Source organism: Choloepus didactylus, chromosome 2, assembly GCF_015220235.1.
Source record: "Choloepus didactylus isolate mChoDid1 chromosome 2, mChoDid1.pri, whole genome shotgun sequence".
Taxonomy (NCBI): Eukaryota; Metazoa; Chordata; class Mammalia; order Pilosa; family Megalonychidae; genus Choloepus; species Choloepus didactylus.
In genome coordinates, this window is record NC_051308.1 from 59,399,616 (window position 1) to 59,423,759 (window position 24,144).

General features: G+C 53.4%; 1 protein-coding gene across 1 annotated transcript in view; it reads right to left on the reverse strand.

Annotated features, from left to right (window-relative positions):
* Positions 1-2,649: 2,649 nt before the first annotated feature.
* IGFN1 (immunoglobulin like and fibronectin type III domain containing 1) overlaps positions 2,650-24,144 on the reverse strand; it is a 29,699-nt gene continuing 8,204 nt past the window's right edge. Inside the window, exons 10-24 of the mRNA XM_037806221.1 lie at positions 22,806-22,974; positions 21,418-21,690; positions 20,615-20,666; positions 16,179-16,294; positions 15,546-15,668; positions 14,804-14,947; positions 14,116-14,415; positions 13,289-13,588; positions 12,608-12,781; positions 11,426-11,554; positions 8,233-8,321; positions 6,620-6,815; positions 5,576-5,875; positions 4,035-4,361; positions 2,650-3,115 (exon numbers count right to left, since the gene is read on the reverse strand). Of these exons, the coding sequence (XP_037662149.1) occupies positions 3,102-3,115; positions 4,035-4,361; positions 5,576-5,875; positions 6,620-6,815; positions 8,233-8,321; positions 11,426-11,554; positions 12,608-12,781; positions 13,289-13,588; positions 14,116-14,415; positions 14,804-14,947; positions 15,546-15,668; positions 16,179-16,294; positions 20,615-20,666; positions 21,418-21,690; positions 22,806-22,974 (2,706 nt within the window). The 3' untranslated portion in view covers positions 2,650-3,101. The remainder of the gene's footprint in view (positions 3,116-4,034; positions 4,362-5,575; positions 5,876-6,619; positions 6,816-8,232; positions 8,322-11,425; positions 11,555-12,607; positions 12,782-13,288; positions 13,589-14,115; positions 14,416-14,803; positions 14,948-15,545; positions 15,669-16,178; positions 16,295-20,614; positions 20,667-21,417; positions 21,691-22,805; positions 22,975-24,144) is intronic.

The following is a 24,144-nucleotide window of genomic DNA, read 5'->3' on the forward strand; positions in this document are numbered from 1 at the left end:
TTCTATACAGCTTTTATTACTGATTTCCAACTTAAGTGTATTGTCACCAAATAATGTGGGCTACATGATACCACTCATTTGAAATTTATTCAGGCTAACTTTATGACCTAGCACATGGTAATTTTCATAAATGTTTCATGTGTGCTTCAAAAGAATGTTATTCTCCAATTATTGCGTGCACTGGTCTATGTGTGTCCATTAGCTCAAACTTGTTAACTGTGCTGTTTACATCTTCTATATCCTTATTATAAATGAGGATTAGATGGGTTAAAGAACTTGTTGGAGATCACACAGCTAGTAAGTAGCAGAACTAATCTTCAAATCTGTAAATTCATGTTCAGATTCAATATACTTGTCTGGCACAGGCTTTTTTGGCTTTGTGTGGAGAAGAATGAAAATGCTCATGATTGGTCTCTCTCCTTCATATCCTACCCCAGTTATAGCAGTAAGCTAGCCCCCTTCCAGGGACACCACCCTCCTTGCCCTGGGATGGATGTTAGCACTCTGCGGTCCACCATCAAAAGAGACCACTGCTTTCCACTGCTCCAGGCCTCTGCTCATCCCAGGAGCCTCCAAGGGCAGGAATCCTGCCTACGCGGTGGTTGGCACCCAGCACACACAGACATGTACATGTGGTCCAGGATCATCTCCCTTCAGCATGAGACCTAAAGGGCTGTGATAGCTACGTAGGTCACCCTGAACTGTCCAACTAAACTGCTTGCCCATGCTCAAACCCAGTCTGTGCTTTCCTGACTCCATGCTTTTGCTCCTGGTGTTCTCCCTACTTGGTACATCTTCCCCACCTCTGCCTGTGCCATTCTTATTTATCGTTCAAAGATGTCACTGCTCTAGAAAGTCCTCCTAAGTGCTCTCCGCATGCAGCATCTCTCCCTCCTCTGAACTCGACAGCACTTTCTTCATGCCTTTCTTGGAGTATGTGTCCCTTTCTACCTTGGTTTATGGTTCTTGGTATACAAGTCTTTTCTCCCTTCCAGAAGGCAGGTACCTTGAGGGTGGGACCTATGTCCAAGCCATCTACATATCTTCCTCCACAGTGCCTGCTCAAGGCTTGTCAACTGAATCAGGACATCTCATGAAGCTACCATGAGTTTCAGTCTCTTGTTCTTGTATCTCCTTAGAAGATCAGGTCCCCACCCCACCCTTGGGGGTGCAGAAAGGACTCTCCTCTCATCCTTGCTATAAGAGCCCTTACTGGGGATCAGGCATGCCAAGGGTACTGAGTCACCACTGCTGGGCACTCCCTCTTTCTCCCCATGTCTGACACCACAGCCTATGGGCGGGAGGCCCTGCTCTCCCCCCACCTCCAGGACCCTGCAGCACAGAAGGCACTTGTGAGGACAGCCCCATCTCGGCCAAGGTGTCCAGCCACTGACTCAGTTTCTGAGAGCTTCTTTCTTTTCCCATGGCCCTGGTTTTGACCTCCTATGGTAAGACTAAAGAGCCTTGAGAGAAAAATAAAACAAGCAAGGTAGAGATGGCAAGAGAAATGCTTAGGAAAACAGTTCCTGGCAGGTTTCCTGGGTGGTGGCTGGAATGACCCATACATAGCCTACACAGCACACAAAGGTCATCTGGTCCATCCCCCTGTCTCTGTTTGGGGATGCTCAGTTTATTTTAGAGGGATGATGAATTCTCCAATTCAGAAACCTCTCTCTGGGTCACATACTCCCCTTCTCAGGAAGGTGTTTTTGACATCCGTCCTCAATCCCTGTCCTTTGATTCATGCTCCTTCTCTCCTGGGTCTGGCCTGCAATCTGAGTGTGAGGGAGGCAGAAACCAGGTCTGAGTGAAGAGGAGGCCGCCGTGTTCCAGCTCATTAGGTGACCAGGTGGGCCTTCGAGCTGATTTCCGGGAAGAGGGAGGGGCTCGGCCTGCTTTAGGCCTCACTCCTTCGGCCCCTGGGAACGCCAGAGTATTTCCTGAGAACCTGAGGTTCAGGGGGATGCGGTGGATGGTGAGAACTTTTGGGTGGTGGAGGTTTATGCAGAGGTTACGCAGAGGTTCGTTCCAGGAAGTGGGGACATCGGATAGTGGGGGGTATAGAGAATGTGAGGAGGGGCCCCTCAGGGCCTTGAGGCAGAGTTAAATCCTCCCACATTTGATGGTCTCTCTCCTACCCCTTCTGACAGGGGCCCACAGAGCAGATCCTGGAGTAGGATTTTCCTGAACCCAAACTCTTTTTGGCCCTGGGATGCTGACAGGTACATGGGAGCCCTTGGCTGCCCTGGCCCAGTGTTTCCCACACACAACACCCAGAGGGGCCTCCAGCCCTGCTGCTTATAGGATTTTTGCCAGACAGAGCAGCGTGGGAGACCCTGGCCAAAAGTGAGGGAGGCCTCTCCTCCAGCAGCCCTTCTAGCCTTTCTTGCTTTTCCTGCCCTTGCTATTGGCCGTGCAGGCTTGGGCTGGAGAAAAAGAGCCCAGTTCTGACTCAATTCCTCCCTAGAGCCAGAGCCCATCCATTCCAACCCGAGCCTGTTAGAAAGGCTTTACACTGGGACTCTTTCCTCCAATACAGCAACCCCAAGTTAATTTGCAAACGATTTGCCTGTATTAGCCTGTTTTAATGAAGAAAAATACGGAAATCACCCTACCCCTACCCCCTCTGCCTAAAACACACCCATGATGTCCTAGTCCTCACCCAGGTCCTCTGACCTCCCTCATCTGCCCTCCCCGTGGTCACAGCAGGTCCAGCTCTTCCTTGCCTCCCTCCATGGGGCCCACACCAGGAAACCAAGGAGTTGGCCTACATCCTGCAGACAGGTTCTCAGTGAATCTCCTGAAGTGGAGAAGAAAGCAACCCAAATGGTGAGGGAGGGAGAGGTTCAGTGTCACCCCATCCAGTGACTTTCTTTGGGGCCAGGAGGCTGAACACCCCCCCATGCCCATCTTTTCTTTTTCTTTCCTGAGGAGTCCATGTCCTTCTAGCCAGCTCACTCCCATCTCGATGGGGCCTGGGCACTGTCAGTGGCCTCCAGGCCCTTGGGGTTTGTTCCCCTGGTGTCAAGAGTGAAGCTTCGGGGTCATCATCCATCCTGTGGCTGTGGGGCTGGGTGGGGCTGTCCTGGAGTGCAGCAGGGCTAGGAGCTGGATTCTGCAAGACACAGAGCACCGGGATATCCCAGCTGGAGGGGGAGGAGCAGAGGCACCTCCCACACTGGGTAAGTGGTGGTAGCAGGGCAGCCTGGGGGTTAGGCCTGTAGGTTCTGTCTTCAGGGTGCGAGGATTCAAATCCACAGCCACCACAGCCACCACGTCCTTCCCTGGCCCCTCTGGTAATCATAACCACCTCCAACCACCAGCTTCTTTCCAGGACTAAGTGTGCACAGAAGCTGGGGCACTTTGAGAATGGCTTCCTGACAGCCACAGCTTAAATGCCCCAGAGAGAAGACACATCTGGGCCAGTGCTAAAGGACTGTTTTGCACAAATGCCAATTCTGAAAAATTAAATATGTTCAGGGGTTACTTTTTACTTCTTTTTTGCTATTCAAAATATAAAATGTTTAAAGAACTATAGGGGAAAGACTATATTCTTATTAACATATATTATTTGCTTTTCAGAAAAGGAGCCTACCAATGAGAGAATCAGCACAGCTTTTTAGGCACTAAATGTCCACATCTGGTCGTATTTAGGAAGGAGCAACCCAGAAAAAACCTCTTAATATCTCATCTTGAAATGTGTTGCAAGGCCATACCAGGAAGCAGACGTGGGCAGTACGTGGCCCCTTAAACCAAGGGTTATATATCACTGACTTAGTCCAAATACCTAACAAATGGACAAATCAAGGCCTCAGGAGGCCCCATGAGAGCCAGGCTAAATCACAGAGAGTTCATGTAGACCCAGGCTGAGAACTCTGGTCCTCTGACCCCCAGCCTGGGGCTTCTGCCACAGCTCAGTGGCTCTAGAGTTGGGACAGACCCCCTTCAGAAGGGGCTCCCCGAAGGCAGGGTGGTGGCTGCTCCTCTGGCTCTCCCTACCCCGCCAGCGTGGCTCACTGCCAGGGCACCATTACCTATGACAATGAGGGTGGCTGTGCTGACAGCCTGGCCCAGCCTGTTCTCAGCCACAGCCTTGTACTCGCCGCTGTCCTGAGGGGAGACGCTGGGGATGACGAGGGAGCACACGCCCAGCACGTCGGTGCTGTAGACTGTAGGGTTTCCTTCCAGGCTCTGGCCATTCTTGAACCAGGTAATGCGAGGCCGGGGCGAGCCCCGCACGGCGCAGCTCATGCAGCACTCGCAGCCCTGCGGCAGCAGATGGGTCCGCAGGCCCACCAGGAACCGGGGCTTCTGGCTCAGGTCAGGCTCCCGGTAGCTTGGAGCCTTCACTGTAAACTTATCTGTGGTGAAAAGCAGGGGAGAGAGGAGGGTCAGAAAATGGGGGAGGTCTGGCCAAAGCAAGGGTGGAAGGAGCAAGTACATGGTGCTACTTAGGTGCTGCCTTGGACAGGTAGCCATCCTGCTACACCTTACTTGCAAATTTGGCTTCCAAGACATGATTCACTTTTTATCCTTTTCTTAAAATACTTTTTTTTTCTTACCACAAGCTAATATGCATTCATTGTGGACAAGTTAGAACATCAAGAATCAAAAGGAGTAAGGATATTGAGAAAAGAGATAAAATGGAGTTACTATGGCTGAGAGATTTTGAATGGAGTCGGGAGGCCCTTCAGGAAGTTACTCCTGTGCATGTCTCAGCCAGCTATCACAAACTGCCAAGGCATGCAAAACTACATGCAACAAAAGGTGTCTGAGGACATCTGGACGCCATGAAACAACTATAAGATAAAGAAATCAATAAAGTGTCTAACTTGAAGGACATTTGAAAAGCCCCAAATACTCACCAATCATTATTCTTTACATACAACTTATATAATCTTTTTCTTTAAAAACCCTTTCTTGGGAGCCTGAAGATGGGACACAGTTTGGGTTGCACCCTGAATCTGTGTTCCCCAAATTGCAACTCTGAGACCCAAAAAAAACACTTTTGTTGCCTTGCAGCTCGGTCTGTAAGTTCTTGGTGGATAATATAAACAAACTATAATTTCACTATCTGTAGATCACCACCCTTATCATTTTGGTGTGGAAACTTCCAGACAATTTTGTATTTTATAAAAATGAAACCATCCATCCCATTTATAACCTACTCTTTCTAGTGAATTTTGAAAGGTCCACATCTATTTGACTGTAAAATATACTTTTAACTTTTTTTTGTCTTATTGCTTGCCACTTGAATCCATCCAAACGCATCCTAGACACCCAGATACCCCATCGCCCCTCCTGTGGTCCCCACAGAGATGGGGCCCACCTGAGTCAGGGACACAGTGCACATCAGTTTACCAGTATTGGACAGGAGGCAGGAAGCAGCTCCTGGCTACTGACTCGACTCACAGTCCAGCTGTTCGCTTAGAAGGTACCCCTCTGTCTCTGCCATTGGTGCCCCCGAGACTCCACCCACACACCCCTGTGCAGCAGCGGAGCGCAGGGCACCGAGCCCCCATCCGTCGCTGCTCCTCTCTTCCCAGAGGCCCATGAGGCGGGAGGGACCACTCACCTCGCTGCCGGGGGATGCACCAGGGCTGGCTGGTGTCCGAGGGCTCGCTGGCGCCCAGCTCATTCTTGGCCACCACACGGAAGTGGTACTCGTGGCCGGGGAGGATGCCCACGAGGGTGAAGCGGTTGGTGTGGATGCGGTCTGCTGCCTCACGCCAGGACCCGTGCGCGGAGGAGCGGGTCAGCACCGTGTAGTGTAGCGGCACCCCCTGGGCCTCGTCCGGAGAGGGCTCCCACTCTGCAGTTACCGTCCCGGGAACGTTCTCCTGCAGGCTGATGGGCCCGGGCGCCTGCGGGCATGCTGCGGAAGAGGGGGCACAGGGAGCCTGCATTCTGGGGACCCAGCCGGGTGCCTGGAGACACCCATGGGCTTCTGCCGCTGTCCTCCCCCAACCCCCCAAAGTCTTCCAGGGGTTCTTAGGGAATGCAGTCTTGCCATACTGGTAGCTGGAGCTAGAGAAAGCTCCACCAGGGGTCTACAGTTATCTCTAGGGGATGGAGAACACTCCAAAAATAATTTTAATTCACTTCAGTGTTTTTCAAGTAAAATGACATAGGATATGGAGCATTGTTTCCAGAGAGGTAGGGGCTTTCACAAAACCAGGTCACAGAGTTCTCATCGTCAGTCTGTTTCATCATTTCTGAGTATCTAGAAACTTCTTGAAAAAGAGGCTGCGTGAGAGTCACAGTGGAGCCAGACTTTATCTTGTACCAGGATCACATACAACCTCCCCTGGGGCCTTTGGAGTGATGTAAGAGTGCTGGAGGCCTCTGCTCATTGATTTAAAATGAGTAACTGGAGTCAGGTGAGGGGGTGTGGCTTAATCAACTGCCCCTTTGTTCCTGAGGCAGAAGAGCAAGGAAACCCCCTCAGGGACCCCCCCTCCTTCCATCCCTTCTTCCTTCATGCTCCAGGAAAGGTTGCTGGTGTGGTCCCCAGGCCTGGGAGTATAGCCGAGCCCTATGGCCAGGCCAGATGGGAACGCCCATGCTTTTGGCAAGTGGTCAAGCCAGCGTCCAGAGCCCTAGCCCGGGCCTGCCTCACCTGCCACCTTAATGTGGAAGCTGTAGGCAGCCTCCTTTCCCTGCAGATTCCTCAACGTCACAGTGTACAGGCCGCCATCCAAGTGGCTAGCTGCAGGAATCAGGAGCTGGGTGAGGCCATCCTTGGTGGTGGTCAGACTTCTTCTGGGCAAGGGTAAGCCGTCCTTCATCCAGGTCACCTCAGGCAGGGGGGTGGCCTGAGGAAAAAGAGGAGGAAAAGACTGAGGAGTGGGTGTTTGGTGGACGCGATGACATTTAAGCTGGGCTTAAGCTGGGGTGGAGGAGAAGAGCATTCTGGGAGGAGAGATCAGTGAGCAAAAACCGAGGTGGGAAAGTGCCTGTTCGGGGAAGGGCTGCTAGGGAGCTGGCGATGGAGTGTGGGTTGGCAGGTGGGACTGAAGCTGGAAGGGGGAGGTGAGGCAAAAATGTAGAGTGCCCTCCAGGTCATGCCCATATAGACATCTGGAATTTATTTTGTAAGCACTGAGTTGCTGTTGTAAAATTTTGAGCTGGAAAACATAATTAGATGTAGATTCAAACGGGGGCTCAGTGGGAGTGGGGGGAATCGGGAGGGGAGCCTGGAGCCCAAGACCACATGGAGGATGACTTGGGGCTCCCTGCCTAGACGGTGGCCACCCCGTGTAACCCTTGGCACTGGGCACACTCAGACCGCAGAGTCAAATGGGGGCGAGGATAGTAACTTACCTCATCATATTTTCCTGGGGGCTAAGGAAGTTGACAATACATGGAAAGCACAGAGAACAGGATGTAGGACATGGTAAACACTCAGGATATGTCAAATAGTTCAAAATTATCATTTTCATTATTATGTTCTAATGGTTAAGAACATGTAATTTAGAGTTAGACAGATTTGGATTTTCATCTGGCTCTGCAACTTATGAACTTTCCATATCAATGATGATGGTGATGATGATGATTTTAATACTAATAAGTAACATATCGGGTGCTTGCCATAGGCCAGGCACTGGTTATGTCCTTTCTATGTATTAATTCCCTGATCCTTTGAACAACCCTTTGAGATAAGTTATCATTATTATCCCCATCTGACAGACAAGGAAGCTGAGACACAGAGAGGTGAAGATACTTGTCCAAAGTTAAACAGCTAGTAAGTGATGATGCCAGAATTAGAACCCAGGTAGTCTGGGCTTTTAACCACCACATTGTACTGCTATCCTATACACAGAGTCAGGTGGTGTTGGTTGAGGCTCATTCTGAGTCAAATGCAGGCTATGTGCTTGCACAAAATACATTCTGAAGTCAAAGGGGATTACCCACCCTGAGGCCCCCTGAACTCCCACATTAAGGAGAGTTGCAGAAAAGTGGTCTCCCTAGTTTGGAGGTGCAGTCCCAGAAGCTACCACTAGAGGGCTTTGTAGGCTGGGAGCAGGGGCCAGGTGAGGGCTGGGGTGGGGGCGGAGGGGTGTCAGGGCTCCTCCTTCCTCACATCTGGCTTAATTTCCAGCACAAGTCCTGGCCGCTGACTAGGAGCAGAAAATGAACAGGAAATGAAGGAGCACCTCACACCTCAGGGCTGAGTCTGGCTCCCTTGGTCGTTCTGGGCTTCCCTCCCCACATCCCACTAGATGTACTCACTTCAAAGCAGACAGGCACGTGAAGGGTGTCCCCAGCCCTGACCATCAGCGAGTCCTTTTTGCTGGAGTCCATGAGGAACCTGGGACAAACTGGAACACACAAGATGGCTCATCACCTCCCTCTGCAGGAGGGCCCCAGCCCCAGGGCTGGAGAGGGAAGGCTGGGCTGACTTGGGTGATATGGAAGTCCCCTGGGACTGGGGCTCTGGAGGAACTGGGCAGGGAGTAGAGAAGAATCATGGGCGAAAGCTGCAGGAGATGATGGGGACATATTAGCAAAGGGACAGGAGGTGAGAAGGGGAGGCCACTGGGGAGAGGGTTAGGGTTAGACCAGAACAGAGGAAGACAGAGAAAAACTAATCCAACTCCTTGATTTTTCAGGTGAGGTGCAGTGTGCGTTACACTGTGTTGTCACAGGGACAACCAGGGTCAGTTGGAATGGCTCAGTGTCAGCTTGGATCAAAGACAGGTCAGCTGCTTCCGGTGATTAAAGACCAAAGGGAGAGAAAGTCCACCCCATGAGAACAGGGAGCGAGGGGCATGTTCAGTTCCAAACATGAACTGCAGGAACTGAGTAGCATTTGTGCCTTCTTCAGCTGTGCTTAGAAAGCAATAGGGATCCTGGAGAGAGCACTGACTGTGGAGTCAGAGTCCTCAGGTTTAAATCCTGGTTCTGCCACATCATCAGTGGTGAGACTCTGGGCAAATTTCCTTTGACCTCGGTTTTCTCCTCTATAAACTGGGGATACAGATATTAGCCTCATTGGATTGCTATGAGCTGTAAATGAGAGAATATATTTGAAAATGCCTATCTACCCCACTGCCTAGCACATACTAGGTGCTTAATAAATGTTACTTCACTCAACTGGAGAGGGGGATACTGGTTCAGCAAGTGCGTGGATATTGCTCACAGGTCCTCTCTGGAAGGCCCAGGGCTATGGGAGGGAGACAGTACTCAGCAGGAACGGGCATGGCTTGCACTAACTTGTCCAGGGTTGTGGGCTGGCTGTGGTCCCTGTTGTTAACGGCTGTCACCCTCACAAAGTAGCCCTCGGGGCTAAAGTTCCTTGGCTATATGGGTGGTGGCTGCCACAGTGCCCATGTGGCATGGGCTCCACTGGAGACTGTCTGAGCCAATATTCCTGGGCTTCGTCCCCATCCTGGGCATCCAACTGGGCCCAGCTCTGGGTGATGCTGGTGTGTGATGTGTCTCTCACTTGGAGATCCTGCACTGGCCCAGGGCATCCTGGCCAGGCACCAACCGAATGTCAGGAATAAAATCACCCTCAGCAGGAATATTAATTAACCTTCCTTGTGGGAAACTGGAAATTCCTTTCACTTAAGAATTCTTCCTGTAAACATTCCAGAAGCACATGCCTGGAATGGAATCCTTACTCTGTCCTACATTCTGCCTCAGTTATGCGTCACAGATCCCAGGTCACCTCCTCCAGGAAGCCTCCTCTGACTCATTCCACTCATTCACCAAATGATCTGCCAAAATGATCTGACTCCACCCCCTTCCCCTAACTATCCTTTCATAATTCCTGAAAATTGGTATTTTAGTTGATGACCTCTAGAACACCAAGATCCCTAAGACTAGAATTCTGTATCTGTTTATTCTGAACTCTGAGCTCCTAGTCAAGACTCTGCCTTTTGGGCATTCAATCCAAACTTCTTGTTCTTCACCTATTAAATGGGAAGAGTAATAATTCAGGGCCTGTGGGTTTTTGGAACAAGCACAAGGCATGATATATTGGCTCTGGTTTTCAAGCCTGGTTGCACATTGGAATCACCTGAGAGCTTTAAAAAATTCTAGTTTCTAGTTCCCCACCCTCCCTGAGATTCTGAGTTAATTGTTCTGGGGTGCAGCCTAGGCATCAGGAATTTTAAGAGCTGCAGCTGCAGTGAAGTTTGTGAGCCATTGGTCTAGGACGGTGCTTCTCAAACTTTAAATCACCTGGGAATTTTGTTAAAAATACAGATTCTGACTCAGAAGGACTAGGGCAAGGCCTGAGATGCTGCATTTCTAACAAGCTCTCAGGTGATACTGCTGGTCCATGGACGATACTTAGCAGCAAGGGCCTAGGAAAAGTAGTGATTGGTGTGGTTACTCTTGGACACTGCTTATCCTAGCTGTCTCTCCACTCCCCATAGCTGATGAGAGAGATTAACAATAAAACAGGAGAGGCTTGGCCCACTTACAAGGAATAAGATGCATCCTGCCATTCCACACTCTGCCCTTTGTAGGATTAAAACTTAGATGCCACTTGAACGACGACATTTGTAGAATGTTCTATTCTTGTTGGATTCATTCAAACACCCCCACCATCTTTAATGTGCCAGGCCCTGTGGGGGAAAGATGCTCTCGAGGTCTTAGCCACCTGGCCAGTCCAGCAAATGCCAGAAATGTGCTGCTACCTCAATGACTGGTCATTGGCAAAGTCATAAGCGGATGAGGACTTTAGAGTGGTTTGTTCCAAGCCGTATGCCTTGCAGTGATTGTCCGAAGTTTTTAATAGGTACGTTGTGAAAAAGGTATTTTCTACTTGAGTTTGGGAAATCTTGATGAAACAAAGTTGGACAGGTGTCTTTCCTGCAGGACTTGGAACTATTGTGGATGACATGTCACATACATCTTTGATCACAGGCCTGTCGTCACTGTTCCCAGAATGCCTGTTTGCACTCTGTGCACTCATGTTCCTGAGACCACTGATAGGGAAATGCTGTGCCAGACTGTGAGTTTCTCAAGGGCAGAGACCAAGATTTATTCACCTAGTTCTTGGCATCACAAGGAGGTGATGAGCAAATGTTTGTTGGATGGAGCATTGATGAATGAGTTTCTCCTTTGATTCACCAGGAATAAGAACTCCTCGCTGGGGTGAGGGGTGATTTTAAGAGTGCGCCAGCTGGGCCAGCTTGGGCACTGACCTGCCCAGAGGTGGAAGAGTGCATGAAATGATCTTGGGAGACTTGATTCCCACTGCCTGGCCTCTGGGCCCATTTGATCTCAGTTTAGGGGCTTGTGCCCCTCCCTGGTCCCTGGGAGATGCCTAGCCCAGCTGCCTTTCACGTGTCTCTTCCAGCCCTCCTGACCATTTCCTTACGAGCTTGTGGCTTCTGTCCTTCCCCGCCAGCTTCAGAGCTATCCCATGCTCACCACCCCCACCCCCACCCCGGGTTGGTGCTCCACTTACTCAGGGGGTCCCGAGCAACGACCACATCCGATGGGGGTCCAGGCTCTCTGGGGCCTGAGGGAGCCACGGCTGTAATCCGGAACTCATACTGACAGCCCTGTTGCATGTCCACCTCGGTCCACCTCCTCTCTGAAAACAGCACACCCCACATTAGTCCCACCCTGCTGGGACCAGTTGATGGGGAGACGGCTCCATGCCTCCGAGTTCTGGAGAAGACCAAGCACAGGGCCCAACATATCCGTCCTGCCATCTAGCCACCCAGGTGTGACTCAGTTCTCTCCAAGGTGAAAAGACTCGCTGCTCAGGGTGTCAGGAGCCCCTATCTGGTTCTGCCACTAACTTGCTGGGTGGCCTTGAAAAAACCTTAACCTCTCTGATCCTCTCTGCTACACAGAGTTGTTGTCATGTTTGAACAAAACAGAACCATAAAACAGTGAGGTTGGGAAGGTACGTCCTTAGTTCTCCTCTCCCTCTTGGAAAAATGAAGAAACTGAGGCCCTGAGAGGTCTCAGCTCTTCAGTAGCAAGCCCTGGCTAGAGACCACGTGTCCTGACAATTTTTTCAGTGCCCTTTCCTCTGCAGGCCTTTGCTTCCACAGCATGCATGCAGTTGGGAAATACTCTGAAGCACATAAAGCGCCAAAGAAATGCATCTGCCCAGCACTTGGGCTTTCCTGAATTTTTTCTGATCTCAGCAAGCAGTTAGTTTCTTAGGAAACTATTTGGTGGGGCAGGGGACACTTTATTTTATGGGTGAGGAAACTTGAGTTCTAGAGAGAAGAGTGAGCTGCCCAAGGTCAAGGCCAGAAGCTGAGGGGGACAGGGCTGATAGCTCCATCTCCAGCTTCCAGCTCAGCATTTTTCCCCACTACACTCAAGTTTCTCAACCTTGGCAAACATTGACATTTTGGCCAGAAATTCTTTGTTGGAAGGGGGTGGGGTGGGCGTGCTGACCTGTGTGTGTTGTAAACCTGAGTTTAGCGGCATCCCTGGCCTCTTCTCACTAGATGCCAGTAGCACACACACACCCAGGTCATGACAACCAAAATGTCACCAAACATTGCCAAATGTCTCCTAGGGGCAAAACCACCCCGGGTGAGGCCCACTGCATTAAACCAATGTGGCACAATGATACCAAAACACCCAGGAGCTGTTGGGGGTGCACCCATTCAGGCCTTCTCACCGGACACGGGCTGGTCGTTCACACTCGTCCAGGTGTTGTTCCCCGCCTTGCGCTTCTCAACCAGGTAGCCCAGGAGGCGGGCGCTACCAGGGCCCCAAGGCGCCATCCAGGCCAGTGTGATGCCCCAGCTGGAGGCCGCCAGGATGGCTGGGGAGGAGGGGGGCCTGGGGAGAGCTGGGGACAGAGCCAGGGCTGGTCAGCCAGAGGCAGGGGAAAGGGGGTGTCCTATGGGGAGAGGGAGGCAGGGCCACACTCTGTCCTTTGCTGGGGAGTGTCGAGGAGCTGAGCCAGCCTGCTCTGGGACACTGTTCTGGCTGTTGAGGGTTGGGAATGATGGAAACAGATAAGGCACTGAACTAGCCTGAGCCCCCTCAGCCTCCAGAGTCCCCCAACATAATGCTCCAGTCTGAGGGTATCTGGCAGAGGGGGATGTTAGTCCCTGCCCAGGGTCCTGAGAGAGTGGGCTCTGTGTGCCCATCCCCCACCCCCAGAGAGCCATAGCTGGGAGAAGACCCCATGAATCTTTCCTCCTATTCTGGCTGCCAAAATCCAAATGGAGCTGAGTGAAGGAGCCTCTGTATTGCTCTAGAAGGGCCTCAAGGCCTCCAGCCACTGGTTGGTGCTGCTCAGCTTCTGGGGCACGGTGGGGATCTCGAGAGACTTCCCGGCTTCCCCTCTCACCCTCAGGAGCCACCAGTACCTCCTTGGACTCCAGGGCCTTCCTAGCTCCCTCAGAGGCCACAGCCCTCATGTGGAAGGCACACTTCCCGCCCTGCTCCATGTGGGCGTCGGTGAAAGTGGTGCCAGCAGCAGGCAGCTCGCCCACCTTCAGCCAGGTGCTCCTGCCGGCCTGCCGCCTCTCCACCACATAGTGCCATGTGGCCTGGCCCCCGCCATCCCACAGAGGCTGCCAGCAGAGGCCGATGCCAGCCCCGTGGCAATCCTGCGCCTCCAGAGGGCCCTGTGGGGGCTTGGGCTTGTCTGGGGACCCACGGAGAAGAGCAGGAAGAGAAGGCAGTCAGGGTAGCTGGAAGGGGATTCGCTCACCGTGGGGGGTGGCTGCCCAGAGAGCCTGGGGTACTACCCGGAGGTCTGCACGTTTCCTCAGACAGCCAGAGCCCTCTCAAAGATGTGATGTGGAATAATGCACCTACCTGAGCCCAGCCCCACCGAGCAGCCTTCTGACAGGGGCAGTCCTACCTTGCTGGCACAGCCCAGGCTGGGGGACACCCTCCCGCCCCAGCTCCTTCCCTGTGTACCAGTATATTGGCTCAGAGAAGCTCAACCAGCTCCTCCTCCCAGGAAGAGCCCAGCCCTTCACTTTTCTTAACTTCTTTATCCTAACCAGTCCGAAGAAGGGAGTGAGGAGGAGTAGGTTTGGATCTTAATGAGCATACAAATGAGGCTCAGAGACAGAAACCATGCCCTGGGCCTGCCTTGCTGGCTGGGAGAATGGGGGACCCCCAAGGACCCCCAGTGCCTGGCTGGGGAGAAGGCAGGGCAGGCACCTATGGCTTGCAGGGTGAGCTCGGCCCATGTAGAACCTCCCTCACTCGTCAGGGTCACGCTGTGCTGGCCACAGCCCTTCCTGCCAGTGCTGGGGAGCCACAGCTGTGTGAAGCCGTCCCCCAGGGCCACCGCAGCTCCCCTGCTGCCGCTGCCCACCACCTCGGCCCCGTCCTTTCTCCAGGCAGCTTGGACCCGGAGGCGGCTCTTGAAGAGAATCTTTACTGTCACCAGCCTCCCAGCCTTGACCACCTGTGGCTCTTTCAGTTTCTCTGTCATATCTGGAGCAATGGTGGGGGGATCTAGAGATAAAACAGGGTGTGGGCATCAAAGAAGACCAGGACACCGGGCACCTTGGGAGTGGGGAAAGAAGGACGCAGAGAAGGAAGCTTGCAGAAGGAGTAGGGAGCCCTCAACCCCCTCTTGGGAGGACTAACAAGGGAATGGGCTTCATCCACAGCAGGAGAGACCAGGGTTAGACCTCACCAAGGACTTCCTGACAAGAAAGGCACTTAGATACTGGAATAGGGAGGGCATGGGCCACTTTTTGAAATCGACGAGGTTCTTCTCAGACTGAGTAAGATTAGACAGTGACTGCAGACAAGCCATAAAATTCAGGTTCTTTGAAGTGGAGCATATCACCTGGTGCCAAGAGGCTGCAGGGCAGGGCAGGGTGGGACTGGTCCTCACCCTGGACAGTTAGGGTGGCCTCGCTCTGCTGGTTGCCGGCCATAAAGGTGTACCTCCCAGCCTGGGTCCCCTGCACACGGGCGACGAAGAGTCTGTGCATGAGACAGTCTTGCTTGAAGACGACGCCATCCTGGGTGGTGAGTTGGAGACAAGGGCCACAGAAGGGGGTCACCCCACTCCCACCCCTGCCCCTCCAGGTGGAATCATGTATGGAATGCTGATGCTCTCTCATTTAATTTTCATGACAACCTTAGATGAAGGAACCGGAATATTCAGCAACTTGCCCCAGGTCACATAACTGATTCGTGGCACAGCTGGGGTCTGAACCTCTGTGACCTGCTTTCTCCTGTGCCACAGCTATAATGGAGGACAGAGGGAATGTTCTGAGAGATGAGGGATCCCATCTGGTTAGGATGCAAAGATGGCATTGGTCTGAGGTCTTGAAGGATGGGTAGGATTCAATAGGTGGAGGTACAGGAAAGGCACTTAGGATGGTGGAGGGAGAGCAAGGGGTGTGTTGAGTGAGGGGTGTGTTGAGTGAGGCGTGAGTAGGGTCCACATCCCCCTGGAAAATCCTATTTTAAACCCAACAGGTTTGTTGGCTTTTTAAGTTTCTCTTGGGCTGCATGAATGAGTAAAATGAAGAATGAGAAATCCTTCCTGCAAAGCCTCTGCTTCTCTGCTTTATCCCTGGGTCCCCACCGACTGGTTGGTAAAGAGAAGGTGTGTGGAGGCTGTACCTTGACTCCATCCTTCAACCAGCTGCCAGGCCCCAGGTCACCGGCGAGGGTGCAGGAGAACACGGCGGCCTCCCCTTCCTGTGCTTTTGTGTCCATCAGACCCTGGGAATAGGGGCCCACAGGGCCTGGATAGACAGGGAGGGGGTCTAGGGGTGAGGTAACTTGGGGATTCCCCCAAGGGCCAGCCTCCCCCACCCCCAGGCCATGGCCTGCCCAGAGACCACCACAGCTGGGCTCAGCCAGTGCCAGCAAAGCAGGCCCTCTCATTTTTCTCATGGGGCCCACGCTGAGACAGGAGATCTGGGATGCAGGATATATGAAGCAGTAAGGACCCTGGGGCTCCCGAATCATACAAATGAGAGATCTGGGTAAATCCCAGAAAGTTAGGTCAACAATCCTGGTGCTTTGAACATAGACTTTCAAGGCAGACACTCAGAGACCTCTTGAGCCTCATGCAGTCTGGATCCCATCTGCACAAGGAGGAAGAGGTTGCATCCTGAATTTGAAAGAAATCCCTGAAAATGGGGGACACTGGCAAGGACAGTCTCCTGGGGCTGGACATAGAATTGGGACCAACCTGGGAGTCCCCCCTTAGCTTGACCCCGCTGGAGCCAGCCCAGCTGAGAAACACCTACCTCGGGCCTCCTTGGAGAAACCACCGGTGCTGGGCTTGTATCTGGATCCGGGACTTCGGGTGGTATCCCTCTCCTCACCATGGAAGTCCGACCTTCCCTCCTTGCCCCCTCTCCTGATGCCAAGGTGATTTGGAGGCTCCCACCTCCAGTCTTCACCCAGGGTTTCCCCTGGGCACCCTCTGTTCTCACCTCCCTGCAGTCGCCCCATACCTCTGGTCTCAACTGCTCCCCAACTCTTTGCCACTCCACCCTCGGCCCCTGAAGCTGTTTGAGACCTGCTCCTGTGGGGACTGGGCCTCCTGTCTGATCTTCCAGACCCTTCTGCATCCTGCCCCTCAGCCTCCAGGGCCCCAGAACCTTGGGCCTTGTCATTCTCAACTTCCAGGGACCCCTGTTCCCCCAGGACCCTCTTCCTGCCTCCCTGTCCTCGTAGAGAGCCCAGGTCCTGGATCTCCCCTGTTCTGTCTCCGGAGTCTTCTCTGCCAAAGGGACTGTCTGGGTCCTTCCAGGTTCCCCGTGGTCCTGACTCCCAAGATCTTAGGGTGAGGCTCTTTCCCTGCTCAGTGGACTCCCCCTTGCCCAGGAAACCTGAGCCCTCTGGGCCACCAAATGTCCCCCTTCCAGAACCTGAAACTTTGCTCTCCAGGGACGATAGGCCTGGACACCCTCCAGCCTCTCCTTGGCCTGATGCACCTCCCCTGCCCCTGGAGCCCTCTCGCCCTTCAAAGCTCCCACTGAAAGCAGTGTCTTTCTCCTGTGGGGAACTGGAATCCCTGGAGCTTGGGAGTCGGCTCCCAGCACCTGTGCTGCTGTGGCCAAGCTGCTGGTCTTTGCAGCCTGGGGCCCAAGCATTGTTCACTCCTTGCCCATCAGCAGCCCCTGATGCTGATTTGCCCCTTCCCCTGGGCATAGCACTGCTGTCCAGAGCCTGGCCTGTCCCTGCTGAGCTCTCCCATCCTGTTCCCATTCTTCTGCCTCCTAGCAGTGAGTCTCCACCTCCCAGCGGTGAGTCTCCACCCCAGCCTGCTATCCCTGGGCCTGCTTTCCAGAAGTCTCCTCCATGCCCAGACTCCAGAGCAGCTGTCCCTGCCCAGGTCTCACCCTCCACTGCCCCCCTACCATTAAGAAACCCAGAAGCTCCCAAACCCCCTGCTTGGTCTGCAGACCCACCCTCCCCACTGTCAGCCTCTCTATCCCTAGGAGACCCTGGGATCCAAAAACCTTCTTGCCACTCATTGGTTCTTGATTTTCCCTTGGAGTCAACAACTCCCAAAGCCTTGAGGATCCCTGAGGTTCCATAGCCCCCAAGATCATTCCTGGAGCCCTGACCATCTGAAGGAGCCTCTGGCCCTCCCTGTGTCCCCAGCACCCCTGGACCTCTGGAGCTGTCCCTGGGTGCTGTCCTATCTGCAATTCCCAGCTTTTCAGCCATCCCAGAGCCCACCAGGGTACCTGCACCATTCACAAACCCCAATCCCTTGCCGCTCTCTGGACCATCCTTGGAGCTTGTACCATCATAAGACTCCTCTGATGCTACCCGATATCCTGACCCATGCTTCATGGCTTCTTGGTCGCTGGGTCCACCCTCATGTCCCACTCCAGCCAATGAGCCTCCATACCTTCCTGGACCATCTCTAGAGCCTATCTCACCCCCTAAGCCCATTTCCCCAGATCCTCCTGAGCCTCCCCTGTAACCTACCTCATTCCCTGGCCTCATTCCCTCTGCATCCCCCAAGCCTTCTCTACAACCTACCTCACTCCATGACAAAATGCCCCCAGAATCCCCCAAATCATCCCTATAAAATCCCTTGCCTCCTAATGGAATCCTCCCTGAACTCTTTAAAGCATTCCTATAATCAGCTTCACCATCTAACCCAATTTTCCCAGAACCCCCCAAACTATCCCTGTAATCTGCATACTCTGCCTTGTATCCTGAACCCATTTTCTCAGGAACCTCCAAATCTTTCCCATAACCTGTCTCACCTCCTGACCCCATTCCTTGGAGGCCTCCTGAACCATCTCTAAAATCTGCCTCCCTCCCTGGCTCAAGACCCCTTAACTCTCCTCCATAAGCTGTTCTGCCTCCAGTTCCCTGAGGTCCTGGAACCCCTGACCTATCTCCACAACCCCGCACATTGCTAGACCCATAAGCCCACTTGCCCTCAGAACCAGCCTCATCCTGTAGAGCTAATGCCTCAGGGCACCCGGTATCATCCCAATAACCAATTTCAGCCTCAGACGCGCTGGTGTCTGGGCCCCTGCTCCCGTCCCCATCACTCACTTTGCCCCTTGTCCTCAGAGACCCTGGCTCCATAGCTCCTGGACCCCCAGAGCCATCTTCACAGCCTCCTCCAGAAGACCTCAGAGTCGCTGAGGCTCTGAAGCTCCCATAATCTCCTGTCTGATCCCAAGACCTTATCCTTCCAGGGCCTCTTGGTTCTGCATCCACATGTCCCTCCCCCACAGTCTCTACTGTTTCAGAGGCCCTAAGACCACCCCTACCCACAGACCCCACTCTCCCAGGACCCCCTAGGCTGTCATCTAAACAATGCCCTATCCCAGGGCTCATTTCCCCCTGGCCGCTGGATGAACACCAATTCCCTGATCTACCCATGGGCCCTCCATCAGGGCCATTTGAGCCATTCTTTCTCCCAGGACTATGACTGCCTTTGTTGCTAGACCACATTCCACCAGGCACCCTTGAGCCATGCCTGTACCTACCCCCTTCTTCAGACTCTATCCCAGACCCGGTTTCTTCTGGCACCCCTGAGCCATTGCTATAACCAGCCTCATTTTCAGGACATATTCCCCTAGAATACCCTAAGCCAACTCCATAACTAGATTCCACTCCCCCTGGATCTCCTAAACCATCCTCCAAGCCCATCCCTTCTCTGGACCCTTTTTCTCTAGAGCCCCATGACCGTTCCCAGAAATCTGTCTGAGGCTCCCTTATCCCTGAACCTCTTAGTCCATCAGTGCCTCCTGTTGTCCCCTCTGAACCCTGAACATCTGGGCCTGGAGACCCAATTAGCCTACGGCTTCTGGCATCCATCCCCCGACCAGACTCCATCAGCCCAGCCACCTGGGTACCAGCCACACTCCCTTTCCCTCCACCAGACCCCAGCACTCCAGGCTCATGATGGGCCCTAGTTTTTCTGAGGCTAGACCATGTGTCATCCCAAGGATCTGTACTGTCAGATTCTGTTCTTCCAGATCCCCCTGCTCCCCCCAGACTTGCTGTCCCACCCTGAGGAGACTGGGGGCTCTTGGAGCCATCCCCTGCCCCATCCAAAGTCCCAGCTGTCTCCTGGCCATCCCTGCAGCCAAAGCCCCTTCCCCTGAGGTCCTGTGGGCCCCCTTCCCAGTGCCTGCCTCCTGGGCCTCCAGAGTCAGTTGGATAGCCCCTTCCCCCAACCACAAATTCCCCAAGGCCCCCACCATCTGCCTCCCACAGGGGCTCCTCAGCTCTGGCCTCAGGATTCCTGACCCCCAGGAGGAATTTTCCGCCACCAGACACTTGTGGTTCCTGGGAACTCTTGCCTCCAAAGGTCTGTCCTCGAGACTCCCCTGATCTCCAGTGGACCTCTGTTTTCCCATGGTCAGCATCCCTACCTCCCTGAGAGTCCCAGGACCCAGGGCCCATGCCTGCCTTGGAGCTAGACGCTTCTCCTCCAGGAGACTCCAGGGCCCCAGGAATTCCTGCTTCTCCCAGGTCAGTGCCACTACCCCACACTGCCCTTGCCACTCCTCTCCCCCTTTCCCTACTCTGACCATCTGTTTCCTCCACATCATCCAGGCTATCCCCCTGCAAAATCTTCTTCATCACCTCTTCTTTGGGCCAAGACCCCAGAGGACCAGACTGGGATCCCAGTAGGGCCTTTCCAGATCCCATCCGAGTAACCCAGAGTTGCTCCTGACCACAACTGTCCACTTGACTTCCATCAACCTCTCTGCACTCTTTTCCTTCCCAGCTGCTGCCCTGTCCTCCAACCCGAGCATGCCTGGACCCAGCCTCCCAGTCCCCTGCTGTTCCCCAGCATCTGTCCACATCGCTGTCTCGGCCATGATCCTCCATAAAGCCCGATCCTGATTCTGGGCCCTCTCCCAGTAGATGGGGCCTCCCTGGCAGGCTTCCACCCCAGCCATGCTCTCTGTGGAATTCATTTTCCCCAGGCAGAGTGACTCTGTCTCCCTTGATTTCGGGGCAGCCTTCTCTCAACTTCCTGGGACCCCAGGCAGAGTCAGCTGCCCCCTCGTTCCCCATCAAGGAAAAGGTGTGCCCACCATGGCCCTCTTGGTCTGGACCAGCTGCTAGCTGGAGCCCAGAAGTCAGCCCTGCCCCATCGAGAGAGCCCCCCATGGGGTCCTGCTCTCTGGGTTTCCCTCCCTCGCCACTGATCCCGGAGTCTTCTGCTTCTGAGACCTGGGCTCCTTGCGCCTGCAGCTGGCAGTCATCACTTGTGGTCAGAAGGCCTTTATCCTTCCCACCTTTGGTGAGGTGGTAAGGGCATGGGAGGTAAATGCCGCAGAAAGAGAGAAAAGAAAAGACCAAAGTCCCTGTTATTATGGGGCCAGGCAGGTGCTTTGCCTGGCCTGTTTCCTCAGTAGAGAAACAGGTCAACTATCTGAGAAGGAAGCTGGGACATACCAGCTGATTAATGGGTAAAATTAATCACCACCTTCCCCACCCTGTACCCACAGGCCACCCACCCTGCAACCTGGCTCATGAGGCTGTTGAAGGAAATACATAGGCAAAAAGTCATTTGCTTAGCAAACTGCCATGAGCAGCTCCATGCGTTTTAAAATATCTACTTGCCCTACTGCCTATTTTATAAATGTCCAATTTACAGTTTCTCGGGATCACCCGGAACTCAAATCCCAGTTCTCAGGGGAGAGGTTTAAGGGTGTTCTTTGGTCTAGACCAGGGGCTTCTCATCTGTACTGAACCTGGGCCACTGTCCAAAGCCTCGTCCAGGACCCTGGGGCCATCTTGGAATTCTGAGAGCCCTGACAAAGCAGACGCAGCCCAGGAGGACTGGGTTGACTGTGATTGGCATTGGCAGTGGACCAAAATTAGATTCACAGAGCCCTCCTTGTTCCCCGAGAATGAGGGAATCATTCAAAAGCAAACGACTGAACATAGCAGGCCTCAGCTGGCCCTGGGATCCCTCACGCCCTGCCCAGCCCTGAGATCTTGTTGTGGTGGAGGCAGGGAGTAATCGAGGAGGCAGCCACTCACCTTCAACCACCAGCCAGGCGCTGGAGGAGTGGAGCCCGGTGCCCAGCGAATAGAGGCCCATGTCTGAGAAACGGGCCCCCTTCACCACCAGCCGATGGGTCAGCCCGTCAGGGGACACACACACTTCATATTTGTCACTGGGCCGGAGCGGCCGGCGCTGGAAGTGCCAGGCAGCGTTGGGACAGGGGTTGGAGAGAGTGCACTCGAAGATGGCATCGCCCTGTTCTTCGCAGTGGGCCTCGGCCAGCGGGACCACCACCCTGGGGGGGACGGCTGCTGGGGAAGCAGGAAGGGGGTTAGCTTGTAGCACCACACAGCATGACCTGGAGCAGAGCGGCCAGGGGGCTCAGGAACCCAGGTTCAGGCAGCTCAGCCACCTTCAGTGGGTCACCTCCTTACTCCATTGTCAATTCCTTCCCCATTATATGAGGGGGTGTAATTAGCGATTACCAGGATAGGCTCAGGAAGCCTATTTTCAGCTCTGGAATTCTGTAATTCTAAACCCCAGAGCAATATCTGGGGGCAAGGTGGGCACATGAAGGAAACCAACATGCTGAACACCTGTGCTTTGTATACGTCATCTTATTCATCCTTATGACTATCCTGAGGTGGGCATTATCATTTCCTTTTACAAATGAGGAAACTGAGGCTCAGAAGGGTTTGATGGCTTGCCCCAGTCTTATGCAGCTAAGAGGTGGCCCAGACAGGGTTCAAATCCAGGTCTGGCTGACTTCAAAGCCCATGTTCCTTTTCCCACATCACGTTATTTCCAGGGTTTTCGAAGTTCTGTCCCAGGTACCCCAGACCCGTGGGACCCCTCACTCCCTTCTCTCTTCCTCAACCTTGATTCAGCCATGTCCTTTGTGATACATCTGCCAAAGCATCTTCCTCCTAGGCCCCTTCTCCTTCTCCTCCTCCTCCTTGAGCTACCCTTGGATATGGGACAGAGTTTGATGAGGGTGGAAGGAGAAATCCCCAGGTGGAGAAGGGGCATGGAAGGAGATTCTTGCTGGGAAGCTGTGAGAGATGAGGACTGTGCATTAGAAAGGAAGGAGGTTACGGCTCAAGGCTGTGAAGTTACTTTGGATCTGATCTGAATATAATTGGGAGCTATGAGTAGGAGCAGAACTTGTGTTTCTCCATCTGTGGCTGTAACTCAATAGAGCTCAGCTCAGCACCAAGAAAGACTAACTTTTGAGCAAAGCTTTGGAGGACAGAGGTCAGCATAATTCAACCATCTGGGTGTGCGTCTCTCTCCTCCACTGGACTTTGCTGTCCCTGAAATGAGAGCCTCGTCACCTCTATCTTCCCTCCAACCATGGCTCCCACACAGGCCCTGCTCCTGACAGGTCTCCCCTTCTTGAACTTCCACAGTCAAGACCACTCACCACTGGCCTCCAGTTCCGTGGAGAAGACTTCAGCGTCTTCCACCTTGACCTGGTAAACGCCGGCGTCCTCAGGCCGCAGATCCTGGATCTGGAAGAGGAAGCGCTTTCCCAGCCGCCGCAGACAGTGTTTGGTCTGGTTGTCAAAGCCATATGGGACCATCTCGCCATCCTGAGGAGAGGGAAGGAAAGGAAAGGTGTGTGTGTGTGTGTGTGTGTGTGTGGTGGGAGGAGGGTCTCCGTGCCTCAGTGGGTCCCCAGCCCCTCCTGCCCACTCCCACTCCAGCCACAGCCAGCAGACTCTCCAGCTGGCCCAGGGCCAGGCAACACGTGTCTGGAACCAGAAGGGGGAGGAGGAGAGCAGCAGCCAGAGGACACAGGACACGGGGGCAGGGAGTGTGAGGAAGGGAATGAGTGCTCTGGGAATTTCCGTGGCCCTTACTGTAGAATAGTCTGCAAGTGTTATGCAAAGAGACACCTGAGATTGCTGAACTGCTGCTCAGGCAGCGGCCCTGCAAGGTTGGGGGTGGGGAGGGTGGGGGCGGTGCGAGGCAATGGACCAGGGGCCCCAGCTCATTCATCCGGGGGAACTTTCCCTCCACCCCCACAAGGAAGGAAATTCTCCAAGACCAGATTTCTAAGGCTCTACAAAACCCAGTAATCTCTGCATGGCCATCTTAGCTGTGCCCTAGATAGATTTGCTACTTGCTGAATATTAACAGTAGGTAGTGTTTATTCAGGTGTCCACTGTGTGCCAGGCCCTGTTTTAGGTACATCAGTGAATAAAACAGACAAAGGTTCTTGCCCTCAAGGGGCTAAAATTCTGTGGGGGAGACAGACAAATAATAAACATGCTAAATAAGTAAGCAATGTAATGTTAGTTGGAAAGAAATAGAACTAGGGGACAAAGCAAAGGGAGAGAAAGGTAAGGGGTTTAGGGGTGTCGGGGTGAAGCTGAGAAACATGGCAGTTTTAAACAGGGAGGTCAGGGGAAGCCTCACTGGTGGTGATGGAATTGGCCACGTGGTTGTGGGGGCCCAGCCTGCCAGGTAGAGGGAAGAGACAGAACAAAAGGACAGAGACAGGCCAGGGTGGCAGGAGGAAGTGTAGCAGGAGGGGTCACGGATGTAAGGGGAGGGACAAATCACACATTATCGCATTTAATTTGAGTAAGCCATGAGATGGGATCTTTATTATCTTCATTTCACAAATGAGGAAACTGAGGCACAGGGAAGATGAGTATCTTGTTGAAGGACACATAGTTAGTAAGTGATAGAGCTGGGATGTTTAACTACACGTTATGCTTTGCTGCTTCCTGCCCCATACAATACACGCCTGGAAC